This window comes from Chionomys nivalis, chromosome 18, assembly GCF_950005125.1.
Source record: "Chionomys nivalis chromosome 18, mChiNiv1.1, whole genome shotgun sequence".
Classification (NCBI taxonomy): domain Eukaryota; kingdom Metazoa; phylum Chordata; class Mammalia; order Rodentia; family Cricetidae; genus Chionomys; species Chionomys nivalis.
In genome coordinates, this window is record NC_080103.1 from 5,022,609 (window position 1) to 5,034,530 (window position 11,922).

The 11,922-nt window shown below is 56.6% G+C and overlaps 1 protein-coding gene across 6 annotated transcripts; it reads right to left on the minus strand.

Annotated features, from left to right (window-relative positions):
• Window positions 1-622: 622 nt before the first annotated feature.
• Adam15 (ADAM metallopeptidase domain 15) lies at window positions 623-11,789 on the minus strand. Of its 6 annotated transcripts, none has more exons than XM_057793174.1 (23): window positions 11,526-11,788; window positions 10,311-10,417; window positions 9,645-9,721; window positions 9,192-9,270; window positions 8,966-9,042; window positions 8,707-8,881; window positions 7,230-7,295; window positions 7,075-7,143; window positions 6,780-6,949; window positions 6,586-6,670; window positions 6,059-6,207; window positions 5,793-5,967; window positions 5,488-5,580; window positions 5,084-5,388; window positions 4,804-4,999; window positions 4,493-4,570; window positions 3,664-3,736; window positions 3,310-3,448; window positions 2,846-2,915; window positions 2,246-2,320; window positions 1,772-1,843; window positions 1,436-1,560; window positions 623-1,329 (listed from the first exon to the last, which is right to left on the minus strand). In XM_057793174.1, the coding sequence occupies exons 1-23, from the start codon at window positions 11,602-11,604 to the stop codon at window positions 1,287-1,289; spliced, it is 2,577 nt and encodes an 858-aa protein (XP_057649157.1). In that variant the 5' UTR covers window positions 11,605-11,788; the 3' UTR covers window positions 623-1,286. The 6 variants fall into 6 exon arrangements, 4 of the variants coding, with proteins under 4 accessions (XP_057649157.1, XP_057649158.1, XP_057649159.1 ...); XR_009058559.1 differs by lacking the exon at window positions 623-1,329 and adding an exon at window positions 2,096-2,159 and having other exon boundaries at window positions 1,494-1,560; XR_009058558.1 differs by lacking the exon at window positions 623-1,329 and adding an exon at window positions 1,984-2,159 and having other exon boundaries at window positions 1,495-1,560; window positions 11,526-11,789.
• Between the last annotated feature and the right edge of the window lie 133 nt (window positions 11,790-11,922).

The following is an 11,922-nucleotide window of genomic DNA, read 5'->3' on the forward strand; positions in this document are numbered from 1 at the left end:
CTAACCATTAACTTATATTGTAACCGGGGCTGGCCTCAAACTGGCTATTCTCCTGCCCCATCCTCCCCAGTGCCGGAATTACAGCCATGCACTCACGCACCTACCGCCTAAGAGGGGTGGGTTTTGTTTTGTCCAGCTCTTTTGTTTGTATTAGTTCAAGGCAGAAAGCTTGGAGGCCAGAGCTGGACTGCGTATGCAGTGACACCCACAGCCTCTGCACTGGGAGAATGTCCTCCCGAAGAATCCAGAATTCCGGTCAGCTCCAACTACACAAGATAGTCGTCCGTTCCCCCCCCCCCCCCCCCCCCCGCACTCCCGCTAGCACACGATGGCCAGCACCTGAAAGCCCAGATCTTTTGGAGACTGAAGAAGTACCTTCCATGAATTGCTGTTTTCACTGTGCATCTAGAGGATGGTGCACGGGGAAGGCAGGATACTCTGGGGACATGCCCACTGCTATAGAGCCTTAGGTGTCACACTGGGTGACCACTTTGGGGCAGAGCCCGCTTCTTATCCCCACACACCTTCCCTCTTCCAGGAGGCCTCAGACCTGAGGACCCAGTGATGAGGTAGAAGCAATTTGTACAAAACACAAAGTACCTTTGTTCTAGAACCTTCGGGTGGGGGTAGGGAGGTGGAGGAGGCAGGTGTGAAGCCTTGGAATTCAAGCAGCTGCTGCCCTGCTCCGCCCAGGCTCAGGGCTCTGAGAACACCAGTTAGATTCATTTTCCCAGCCCTGGTCGGAGGGTGGGGATGCAGGTCTGACGACTTAGGTCATTTGTCTATAGCTGTGGTGGGGGCTGAGCAGCACCAGCAGGAAGAACTTGGGAACTAGAGGCCATCCACCCCAGGCTGGGCAGAAACAAGCTACAGGAATCCCCAGTGACAATTCTGGTTGACCCTTTCTGGGATGTCATCCTCCCCAACAGGCCCTGGTCTGACCCAGCGGCATCTCCTAGTGGTCAGACCTGGAGGAAACACAGCAGCCACTACCCAGCTTCCAGGAGCCACATTCCAAGATCTCACATTTATTACAAAGGAGCAGAGACAGATGTGTGCGCGTCCCTCCGTCGCCTTTTCCAGCCACGGCCCCTCCCCAACAGCCAGGTGCAGCTATTTTGGTGGGTCCCAAGGTTAACAGCACCGGATGGTGGGTGGTTCCTTAGGGCTGGACGCTGCGTCCTCTCGGCTCCTGCCCCTCTTAGGCATTTGGAGGGGGACGGTCCGACAGAGATTCCACTTTAAGTCTTAAATCTGGGTGGGAGGCAGCCAAACCTCAAGAGAGGTCAGAGGTAGAGTGAGGGTAGGGTCGGGGGTGGTGGAGCTGGCCTGGAGTTTAGAAAGCCAAGGAAAACATTTGTAAAAGTCAGAACTCCTTCTCAGATGCCTCACTGGCAGTAAGACACGGGTCTCCCGCAGCATGCTCCTCACCTACCTGGAGGGCACCACCAACTTCATGCTTCCGTCCCCTGGGCCCGGCGGGTCACCTGATGGGTGCCGGCCCTGCGGGTTGGCGGGCAGTGGCTTTCTTGGGGGTGGGGGTTTAGTGGGCCCCTGAGACTGAGAGAGAAGACCAGTTTGTCATGATTTCCACCCTCCGTGGAGGGTTCTAGGAGCAGTGCTAATGGGCACCTTAGTCTCCAAACAAACCTGTCACTACCAAAGGTGCTATTGGGGTACATGCCCTCAGACACAGAGGAAACCATCTTGCCATTGCCACCACGGCTCTAGGCAGGAGAGGCAATGCTTTCTGCTCTCCACTCACTGTTACCTTTGGGTGCCTCACCACAGGGTCGGCGGGCAGAGGGCGAGTGGGGGGATTGGGTCGGTCAGCCAGCTCAGCCTGAACAAAGAGAGGAGTGGTGGCTTTGAAAGCACAGTCCGAGGGGGTGAGCATGCAGAGACTCCCCAGGGTCAACATGCAAAGTCAGCCAGGGGCTCAATGGAACATGGGAGCATGCGCAGGGGGCCTTGGGTGCTTGCCAATAGACAGGAGCCTCGGGGAAGGAAGGTGTGGATCAATCATAGTCCCTGGATGGCTGTAGTCCCATTATTGACCACCAGGTGGTAGCAGAGACCATGTCAGGAGGCTCACCCTTGGCTGCTTCTGGGACTTTGAAGGCTGAGGGGGCACCCTGGTCTCCTAATGAAGAACACCACTGGGGGGAAGCAGGGATGAGAACTGGGATTGGGCACCTCGCTTCCCATATGTCCCGAGCCAGGGCAAGGTCCAGCTCAGATTTACCTGGAGTTTCTTGGGCACAGGGTTAGGTGGCAGCGGCCTGGAGGGGGGCACTGGAAAGATGATTGCAGTAGCTTGCTGAGATGACGAGAGGAGTAGACAGGCAGAGTGGGCAGGAGGAGACAGACAGATGTGAGCAGAAAGGGGTTAGTGTCGAGACGAGGGCAGCAGAGCCCAGAGGCAGTGGGACGTTACTCAGCTACATGCAGGGGTGACATGCACTGACTTCATGCACACCCTCCTGCCATGAGAGGGCTCAGGCTCTCGCCCTGGGCACTCGGCACCCTTTACACATGATGTCTGGGCCTTGTCAGATCTCAGCACACTGAAGGTCCTCTTGCACACCACCCCATTATCCCATGGCACTGGCCGCCAATGGGTGTGGGCAGAACCATCTCTCAAAGTACCAATCTGACCAGCTGGAAGAGCTGAGCAGAGCCTCCTGGGGGGACTGGCCTGGCTGTTCTTGCTGCTTCTCTGCCTGCTCCTTGGACTGACTGAGCACTCCGAAGCTTTTTTGAGTCTTGAACCTTTAGTGCCACCTCTAGGCCCAAAGTAGGTACCAAGTAATGTGGACTCTTGGCTCTGCCATCCAGGGCTTACCTTAGTGCCTGGCATCTGTTGTGCCCTCTGTGGAGGTCCTGGCCTTTCAGGAGGATTTGGCTGGGCTGCCCTATGTATAAAGAAAACCAAAGAGAGAATGGGACTGGCTTCCCACCTGCTGATCAGGGAGAAGTTAACCCTTTAGCCCTTGGAGGGCAGCTTTGTGTGGTTTAGGCCAGGGCAGTGGTTAAACAGCCTGAAAGAAGGCCACCTTTCCCCTACTTCGGGGTCCGGAATGAGGTGGCCCCAGTACCTGGAGGTCTACCTATGACCTATGAGAGAGGCTAAAGAATACATGTGGAGATGGTAGGTACATGTACAGGAACAGTGGCCAGGAAATCCAGGGGCCGGGAGCTTGGGATTTGGAAGTAGGGATAAGGATGCATGGCTTGGGCCCTTAGAAGCAGGGGCTTCAGAACTGTCCTTAACCAAAGGAAGTAAGAGCAGGAAAAGGATGTTCATACCTATATTGGCAGCCGGATCCCTTGAGCTGGCAGAGTCGCTGATGCAGGCGGGCACGGTGCCAGTAGCTGGCACCAAGGAGGACCAGGACCAACAACAACAGGAGGCTGAGGAGCAGGCCCGTGGTCAGGGAGCTGGTGGCTGTGGAAAGAGGTTGACACAAGCTGAGAATGGCTAAGAGTTCCCTACTAGAGAGGAGCAGGGACGGGCAGTAGATGAAGTGCTCAGAGACAAAGGCGGCTTCCAGGGGCCAAGAGCCAAGGAGCTGGAAGTGAGGGGGTCAGGAAGAGGACTAAGGAGAAAGGTACTGGTGGAGCCGTCTCGCCCTCCCCGCCTTGGGCCCGTCTTCTAGCTACCTTTGAGCGGAGCCATGCAGTCAGGAGGTGCCCAGCCTTCCTCACAGTGGCAGTTCCTGCGGCTGTCACAGACCTAGAGGTTCAACGCAAGCAATGAAGGCATCTGGAAGATGGGACCATTGCCCTATTTCTGACTTTCCATCTTTTTGTTTTGTTTTTTTTTTTAATTTTTTTTTTTTAATATTTATTTATTATGTATACAATATTCTGTCTGTGTGTATGTCTGCAGGCCAGAAGAGGGCACCAGACCTCATTACAGATGGTTGTGAGCCACCATGTGGTTGCTGGGAATTGAACTCAGGACCTTTGGAAGAGCAGGCGATGCTCTTAACCACTGAGCTATCTCTCCAGCCCTTGTTTTGTTTTTTTAAGACAGGATTTCTCTATGTATTCCTGGCTGTCCTAGAACTCTCTCTGTAGACCAGATTAGCGTCAAATTTAGAGCTCCACCTGCCCCTGCCTCCCAAGAGCTGGGACTAAAGGCATTCGCCAGCCCCAGCAGCCTTTATCTAGCTTCACAAGAGCTCAGGCTTCTCAAACTGACAGGAATGCTGTGGCTAGTGAGTAGACAGACAGTCCTGGAGGGAGGAAGTCTTTGCCTGCCAGGGGAAATGACCTTTAATATGATGTTCACTAGTTAGCAGCTTTCCTACCCATTTCATGCCCTCCAGGCTATGGGCGCCATTGTTACGTCCACTGCAATGAGGAAACACTCCAGGAAGGTTAACGGCATGCCCCCAGGAAGTGGCAGACTGAGGATGCCTGCTTCCATAGCCCTTTTCCCTCAGCAGGCTCCCTTCCCCCTTCTGTCTCCTCCACACCAGCTCACCCCATGGCCATGGCATTTGCTTCGACATTCCTGTGCTCCCAGGAGATCCACGGACTGGCACCGATGGTCGATGCACACCTGCTCCACAGAGAGAAGAGCAGAGATGGCTCTGCAAGGGCTGCAGGCTCTGCTGGGCCTGCAAGGCTGTGAGGCTATTCCAGATGTGAGACGGAAGCCGGATGGGAAACAAGACCGCCAGCTCCTGTGAAACCTGTGCCTGTCCGTCCCAGCTGGTAGGGCAAAGCCTGGGCACAGCTCGCTCTATTTCAGATGTCTCTTCCCACCTGGTCTCAACCACCCAGACCACTCACCAGGCCAGGGCCACAGGCAGTGCCAGGCAGAGCCAGGAGGGGCTGAGCCACGTCATTGCCCAGGTCCAGGTGCGCCCAGCTGCAGTTCAGCTGCACCCCGTTGGCTTCCAGGACCTCCGAGAGCAGATCTTGGACTGAGCCCAGCAGAGGCTGGCTTCCGCCCCACTGGCACTGTAGCTGTCCACAGATGGCATCCCTAGGGCAGGGGGAAAGGCAAGCAGGGTGCGTAGAAGCAGCACCAAGGTTCCCACAAACTCAGGAGCCTGTTTTCCCCACTTACCTAGGCGTGCAGGGCACGTAGCTGCCGTTGGGGCTGCGCCCACAGCTCCCAAAGGCATCGCCCCGGGTATTGGCTGCTTGGAGGCAGAGTGGCGTGGCAGGCTGGGCCCCAGGTCCCCAGAGCGACCGGCACTGCTGGGGATAGGAGGCACAGCGCCCGTGCACACACACAGCCTCTCCACTAGCACAAGGCTCACCGTCCCCCAGTCTGAGGTCAGGGGGGCACTGGGAACTATCTCCTGGGCAGAACTCGGGCAAATCACAGTCGTCTCTGCGAGGGCGGCACTGCCGGTCAGCTGGCTGCAGCTGTGGAGGGTGGTAAACAAAGTAGGTGCTGGGCGAATTCAGTCAGGAGCTCACCTGGCAGGGGGGTGGTGGGGCAGCTAGTCTCGGGCCTGTTCGCACCTTGCAGTCTTGACAACAGGGTCCATCAGACGCACACTGTGCTCCTGGCCTCAGCTGGCAAGTGAAGTGGTCACAGCAAGGGTCAGTGCACTCCTGCAGGCAAGGGGACAGAGAGAGCTGAGGCACGGAGCAGCAGCAGTGCTCAAGACCTCCTAGCCTCCCAGAGAGCAAACCCAGGTGTCAAAGCCCCCAGTAAATGAGGACCAGAGAAGACAGGAAAGCCACTCAGGAGACTTAGAAAGGGCTGGGCAATCAGGATGAGGGCACAGATGGGAGTGGGCAATGCTTTGGGGTCAGGGGCTCACATCTGGGAAGCCACAGTCACACTGCTCGCCAGGATCCACAAACATATTTCCACACAAAGGGGACATAGGGGCCAGGTTAGGCAACCGTTCAAAGAGGCAGCTGCCCGTCCCATCGAGGAGGGCTTTGTCCAGGGCCTGTCGGCTGCAGTTGCTGAAGCTTAAACCTGGTAGGAAACTGGGGAGAGTGGCAAGGGGGGTGAGGCTGGAAGCTCTTCTCGCTCGCCTCACCCTCACGCGTCCCAACCCACCCACCCCCAGCTACTCACTCTGTGGAGGCCTCCATGATGCAGCTCTTGGCTGGGGCTGGACCTGGACAGGGACAACTGCTCCCAGGTGAATCATGGTCTAGACCCAGGCTGTGGCCCAACTCATGGGCAATCGAGGAGGCGACTCCTAAGATGCTTGTGGAGTGATCCTATCATTGGGGACGGAGATAGCCCCAGGTCTAACCCCAGCCTGGACTTAACACAACGGACAGCCGACTCTGACCCCCATTCCCTCCTCGCCGCTCTCCTGTACACTGTCTTCCTCCTTAATTGCTTCTAAAGTAGGCGATCACAGGCCTGGGTGACAGAACTCTTAAGTGCTAGTTCAACTCTGTTCTATGTCCCCTCCCCCACTGAATAGCCCCTGGTTATCGCCTCTGCCTTTAGGCCTCAGGTTCCCCCTAGAAATGCAAAGGTGTCATAAATGACAACTCTGTGTTCCCTGACAAAGGCCACATGGTGGGCTCTGTCCTTTTTCTGCACAGTTTTGGGACTGGAGATGAGGGTACCTGTAATGGTTAGCTTACCATATTGACACCGCCTGAGAAATCAGGGGAACAGATGGAGTTCTGAATGGCCATGCCCACCATGGGCCCAGAGAAGGAAGTACCACTGTGGACAGAGGTGAAAGGTCAGAGTCTAAAGCCGTTGTCAGAGTGCCGGAGGAGTCGAAGCAATCTGGATAGCACCAGGTCCCAGCAGCTGAACTTGGGGTCCTTACGTCACCAGCTGGGCACTGTCATGGGGCAGTCGGGGCAGCAGGTCTGTCCGGCGCCAGTGGAGGAAGTTGTCTAGCAGGACAGCCGGGTTGGAGCTCATCTCTATCAAGTCCCGCTGGGTCCAGGCCTCCAGGCCCACAAGTGCTACCCGGACATTCAAGGACTGGAAGAACTGAAATAGCCGAGGCTCAGGAGGAGGCCGGGCCTGCAGCAAGGGAGCTAAGGCTCCTCCGCAGCCCGCACTCACTGTGTCTAACAGCAGTAAGGGAGCTGAGGCTCCTCCCAGCCCACACTCACTGTGTCTAACAGCAGGGCCACTTCTAGCGTTCGGTTCAGCAGCTGGTGGAAGTCAGGGTACCTTCTGACCTAGGGTCAACAGGGGTCACCTTGAAATGTGGTGGGCAAGTGGGGACAGGGTGAGCAGGAGAGGACTATGGTGTCAGGACACTCACCTCTGAATTATCAGCTACAATCACCAGCTCAACAATTTTGGTCTCTGTTACAACATCCCGCTTAAGCTGTGGATAAGAAGTGGGGCATGTCAGGCAAACCCCCCTCAGAGCCAGGGCTCAGGCTGGGCAAGCTCTGTCCATGCCCACTCCGAGTAGTCAGAGGAAGACCTCATGGGAAGTGTGAGAGGTCAGAGACCTGCCCATGGGGGCCAGAAATAGACGGAGCTGGCAACAGGGCTCCACTTTTCCCATTCCAACCCACTGCTTCTAAACAAAAACCGAGCTTTTGTTTTTTTGCATCAGTGTCTTTTATAGCCCAGGCTGGCAGTGAACTCACTGTCCTCCTGCCTCCACTTCCCAAACACCTGCTGGATAGTTGTGTACCACCAAACCTAGCTTCTATCAATGTTTGAAAATAACAACTAAAGCCAGGTGTAATGGCGCACACCTTTAATCCCAGCACTTGGGAGGCAGAGGCAGGTGGATCGCTGTGAGTTCAAAGCCAGCCTGGTCTATAAAGTGAGTTCCCAATCAGCCAGGGCTACACAGTGGGACCTTGTCACAGTCAAACCTGCTCTTCAGGCACAGTCCTAAGCACTGGACATATATCACAACTGACCTTAATTTTCACACTGTAGTGTAATCTCCACCTTTGTAAATTAGGAAGTTGTCTTTGTATTGCTTTCTAGCTGGAAGTTTCTACTCAAGCGAATGCTCTCTGCCATGGGCCTAGAGATAGGGGAGGTATTTGAGGTGAACCCTGCTTCTGAATCCTCCATATACTGTTTACTAGTGTATGGCCTCAGGCGAGTTATCTAACACTGTTTCTTCATTTGAAAACAGAGTTCTTGTCAGCATCTGCCTTTTCAGGCTGCCATGAAGAGCCGATGAGGAAGGAGCCCTGTCACTGCACTGGCTGTCACTGCACTGGCTGTCACTGCACTGGCTGTCACTGCACTGGCTGTCACTGCACTGGCTGTCACTGCACTGGCTGTCACTGCCCTGCCTGTCACTGCGCTAGCTGCCACTGTGCTGGCTGTCACTGCACTGGCGGTCGTCACTGCACTGGCGGTCGTCACTGCACTGGCTATCACTGTGTTGGCTGTCACTGCACTGGCTGTAACTGTACTGGCTGTCTTCACTGCACTGGCTATCACTGTGTTGGCTGTCACTGCACTGGCTGTAACTGTACTGGCTGTCTTCACTGCACTGGCGGTCACTGTAATGGCTGTCGTCACTGTACTGGCTGTCATCACTGCCCTGGCTGCCACTGTGCTGGCTGTCACTGCACTGGCTGTCACTGTGCTAGCTGTCAGTACGCTGGCTGTCACTGTGCTGGCTGTTGTTACTGCACTGGCTGTCACTGCACTGTCACTGAGCTGGCTGTCACTGCACTGGCTGTCACTGAGCTGGCTATCACTGCGCTGGCTGTCACTGTGCTAGCTGAGCCAGCCTGTGCTGCTTCCATGCCTCTCACCCTATGAATGCGGCGCTGTCCAGCCTGAGTGGGCAGAAGCGCATGCCAACTTGGGGCACAGGTGTGGGCTGGAAGGAGGAGGTCTTGGATCCGAGAAACAATGAGAGGACCCTGAAGGTCTCCAGGTCCCAGCTCCAGTGTATAGCTTCTCTCTGGGGACAGGACCACCAACCCCCTAAAGAAAAAGACAGGGAGTCAGAGGGCATTTTGGGTCCCTGCCCATGTGTCCTCTTCCCTGGTAGCGAACCATCCTTGGTACCTGATCCCGGAGCAGCTGCAGAGGGAGACCCATGAGCTGGGACGGCCCTGCACGCCTCCTCGGTAGCAGCAGTTCGCCTACAATAGGGAAGCCACACTAGTAGCACCAGCTCACAGGGAAGACCAGAGAACCCTGGAGTCCTCCCACTTCCTCCAAGGCTCCCACCCTCCCGTCATCCTTCCCTCCTTTGCCAAGGCCAGAAACAGCATGAGAGGGCCTGACTCACCAGATTGTGCCCCTCAGTGACCACCCGAGTGCCATCAGGCAGGTACCACACCAGAGTGGGGCGGCCAGGGACTAGATCTCTGTGACAAAAGGAAGGCAGGACCTGTGAAGTCACTTCATAGTGTCGCTGTAACAGGCTAGTGAGGCGGGCAAGGCTATGCCAACAAAGTCCTCAGTTCCTTGGAGGCCACAGACTTTAAAGGTTAGGCTGCTGTCTCCTCCAGCCTTTCTGTGTTCCATTGTTTTTTGAGATATATGTCTGTATGAACTCAGTCAGTTCATTTAATTTCTCTGGGCTTTAACTCCTTCCTGTGTTAAATAAGGATCACCCCATAAGAGTTATCTACCCTGTGGGACTGTTGGGAAGGAGTCCTGGAGGGTAGGTACTTCGTACTTGGTGCAGATAAATGCATGCAAACTCTTTCCCTGTGATTATTTATGTCTGCCATCTTACCTATTCTGTAGAAGCTCCAGGACATGAGTCTCACCGTCCAGCTCCACTGTGACCCTCAGGGCCTCAGGCAGACCAGTCTGTGGACACCAGAGGCATGTCACCTCCCTAGTCCTGCCCACAACTCCTACCCTTTATAACCTGACAACCTCATGATCTCAGGAGAGTACCAATGATTAGGTCACTAGTTGGGGATCCCAAGGGAGGGACCAGGAAGCCCTGCCTGGACTGGGGCATTGTTCTAGGGGCTAGTGTGGGGAGGTCAAGGAAGGCATCTGGGCCACCCCTTCTCGGCTTCCTGCCCAGAGAGGAAGCATCATGAAGGACCCGGCACAGGCCCCAGCCCTTCCTCTGACTCAGCTGCAGAATGTGTGTCTGTCTGTCTGTCTATCCCTTTCTGAACCTCTCCCTGAGCAAACAAGCAGCGTGTGATGAAAGGAGGTTCAGTGTCACTGTCCCACGTACATGGGTGGGCTGACAGGGCTGAGGCAGACAGATGAAAGGGGAAAGGGGCCAAGTAAGTCGAACCAGGGGCTGAGGAAAAGCCACTGGACCCGGCTCGACCTGCTACAAGGTCTGTTCACTGGCTGTTTAGCCAAACTTTCGGCCTCAAGATAATAACTAATAATGATGTGAAGTGTGAGAACGTATTAGCAGGGTAGGACTCACCTGAAGCATTTCTGTTAGGCTAACTGGGCGGCTGTCCTGACCGACCTGTCTCTCCAAGGATCCACTCAGGGCCCTCTCTGGTTTGGCTTGCTGCTCCTCAGTGTCTCCTGCGGGGGCCAAGAAGATTGCTGAGGGAATTCTCAGCGAGGCTGGGGTGCCTGGTGTCCCCAGACCTATCAACTCTCACACAGCAAGGCCTAACAGTGACTTTAGGGCTCCTGCACTGCATGCTGGCACTTAAGGAAGGATCCTGGAAATCCCAACTGGCCGATTTCATCCCCAAGTCCCTAAAGAAAGTTCAGCTTATCCAGTCTCTCTGGCCAATCCCAGGTTCTCGCACGGACCCTCCCTGTTCCCATCCCTTCTCAATCACACCCTCCACCCAATCAGGAATGCGCTTTTTTAGGACTGGGAGAAGCCTTGTGGCCTGGTGCCCACTTGCCCTTCCTTTCCCTCACAGACGAGATGCTGGGAACGCCCATCTCTGGGTGAGCAGTGCAAACACTCCGACCTCCCTAAACAGCCTTGATGCCCAGTCAGGCGCACCCGTTCCCAACAGCCTCCGCTTCCTCCGCCAGCACCCCCAACAATGGCCCTCTCCCCTCCGGACACTCCACCCCCCCCCCCGCCTACCCTCTCGGCCCCCAGCCCAAGACAGCAGCGGGAAGTGAAAGTTCCAAGGAGGAGTTGGTGTCCCAGCCTCTTTCCTGGCTAGTGTTCCCTCCCTGTGCTCCTCCGAGGGCCCCTCCCGCTCCTCCAGGCTCCTGGTGGCCACCGCACCAGGGTGAGCGATGTTGGCCGCCCAGATGTGGAATGAACGGCTGGAAATAATCCTTTTCACCAAAAGCCCACCAGCCATGCCTGTTCCGGGCACTGCACAGAGTGGAACTGTCAGCTAGGCCCTAGAGAGGCGAAGACGTCAGTCCCGAGAAGTGACACTTTCCAGGATTCTGAGGGGCGCTGGGCAGGCCCCTCAACTCAAAGCGGAACCTGAAAGTGTCTGCCGGGATCACGCAGGACTTCTGGATAAGGGACGCCAGCATCCTCCTCCCTTCACCATTCCCTCGCCGAATCACCAGCCCTAGGCCTTGGTCAGCAAACCAGACAGGCTGCACCCTAGTTAAGCTCGGGCTGACCGCAGCACCCCAGTGCCTCCGGGTTCCCTTGTACCTCTTCCCAGTCACCTCCTCGACCCACTCCCGCCTGGGAACTCACCTATATTTGGGAGCGGCGGGGAGGGCCGAGGGCTGCCCGCACCCAGGAGTCCCAGGGCCCAGAGCAGCGCCAGCCGCATAGCCGCGGAGCTCCGGGTCCGGCAAAGGCAGCAGGTGCGGGGCCACGCGCGGAGGAGCAGCGGGGTCGGACACCAGCTCGGCGCGGCGCAGCCACCAGGCCCCGCCCCGCCCGCGGCCCCCCGAGGCCCCGCCCCTGCCGCCCAGCGCAGCCTCTTTCCGGCGGCTCCCGGGGTCGGTGTGGAGGCGGCGGGGCGCGCGCCTTACCCCGCTGTTCGCTGTGGCCCGGCTTGGTGAGGGTCGTGCGGGCCGGCAATTCCAGCTTCCCCAGTCCCCGACCCCCGCGAAGCGCCAGTCGCAGCAGCGTGCATCACACTTTA

Coding starts and splice junctions, on each gene's coding strand:
- Adam15 (XM_057793174.1), bottom strand. CDS start 11,604: ATGCGGCTGGCGCTGCTCTGGGCCCTGGGACTCCTGGGTGCGGGCAGC. Junction 7,296..8,706: donor GACAGCGCCGCATTCATAGG/GTGAGAGGCATG, acceptor TCTTATCCACAG/CTTAAGCGGGATGTTGTAAC. Junction 5,389..5,487: donor CCTGTTGTCAAGACTGCAAG/GTGCGAACAGGC, acceptor CACCCTCCACAG/CTGCAGCCAGCTGACCGGCA.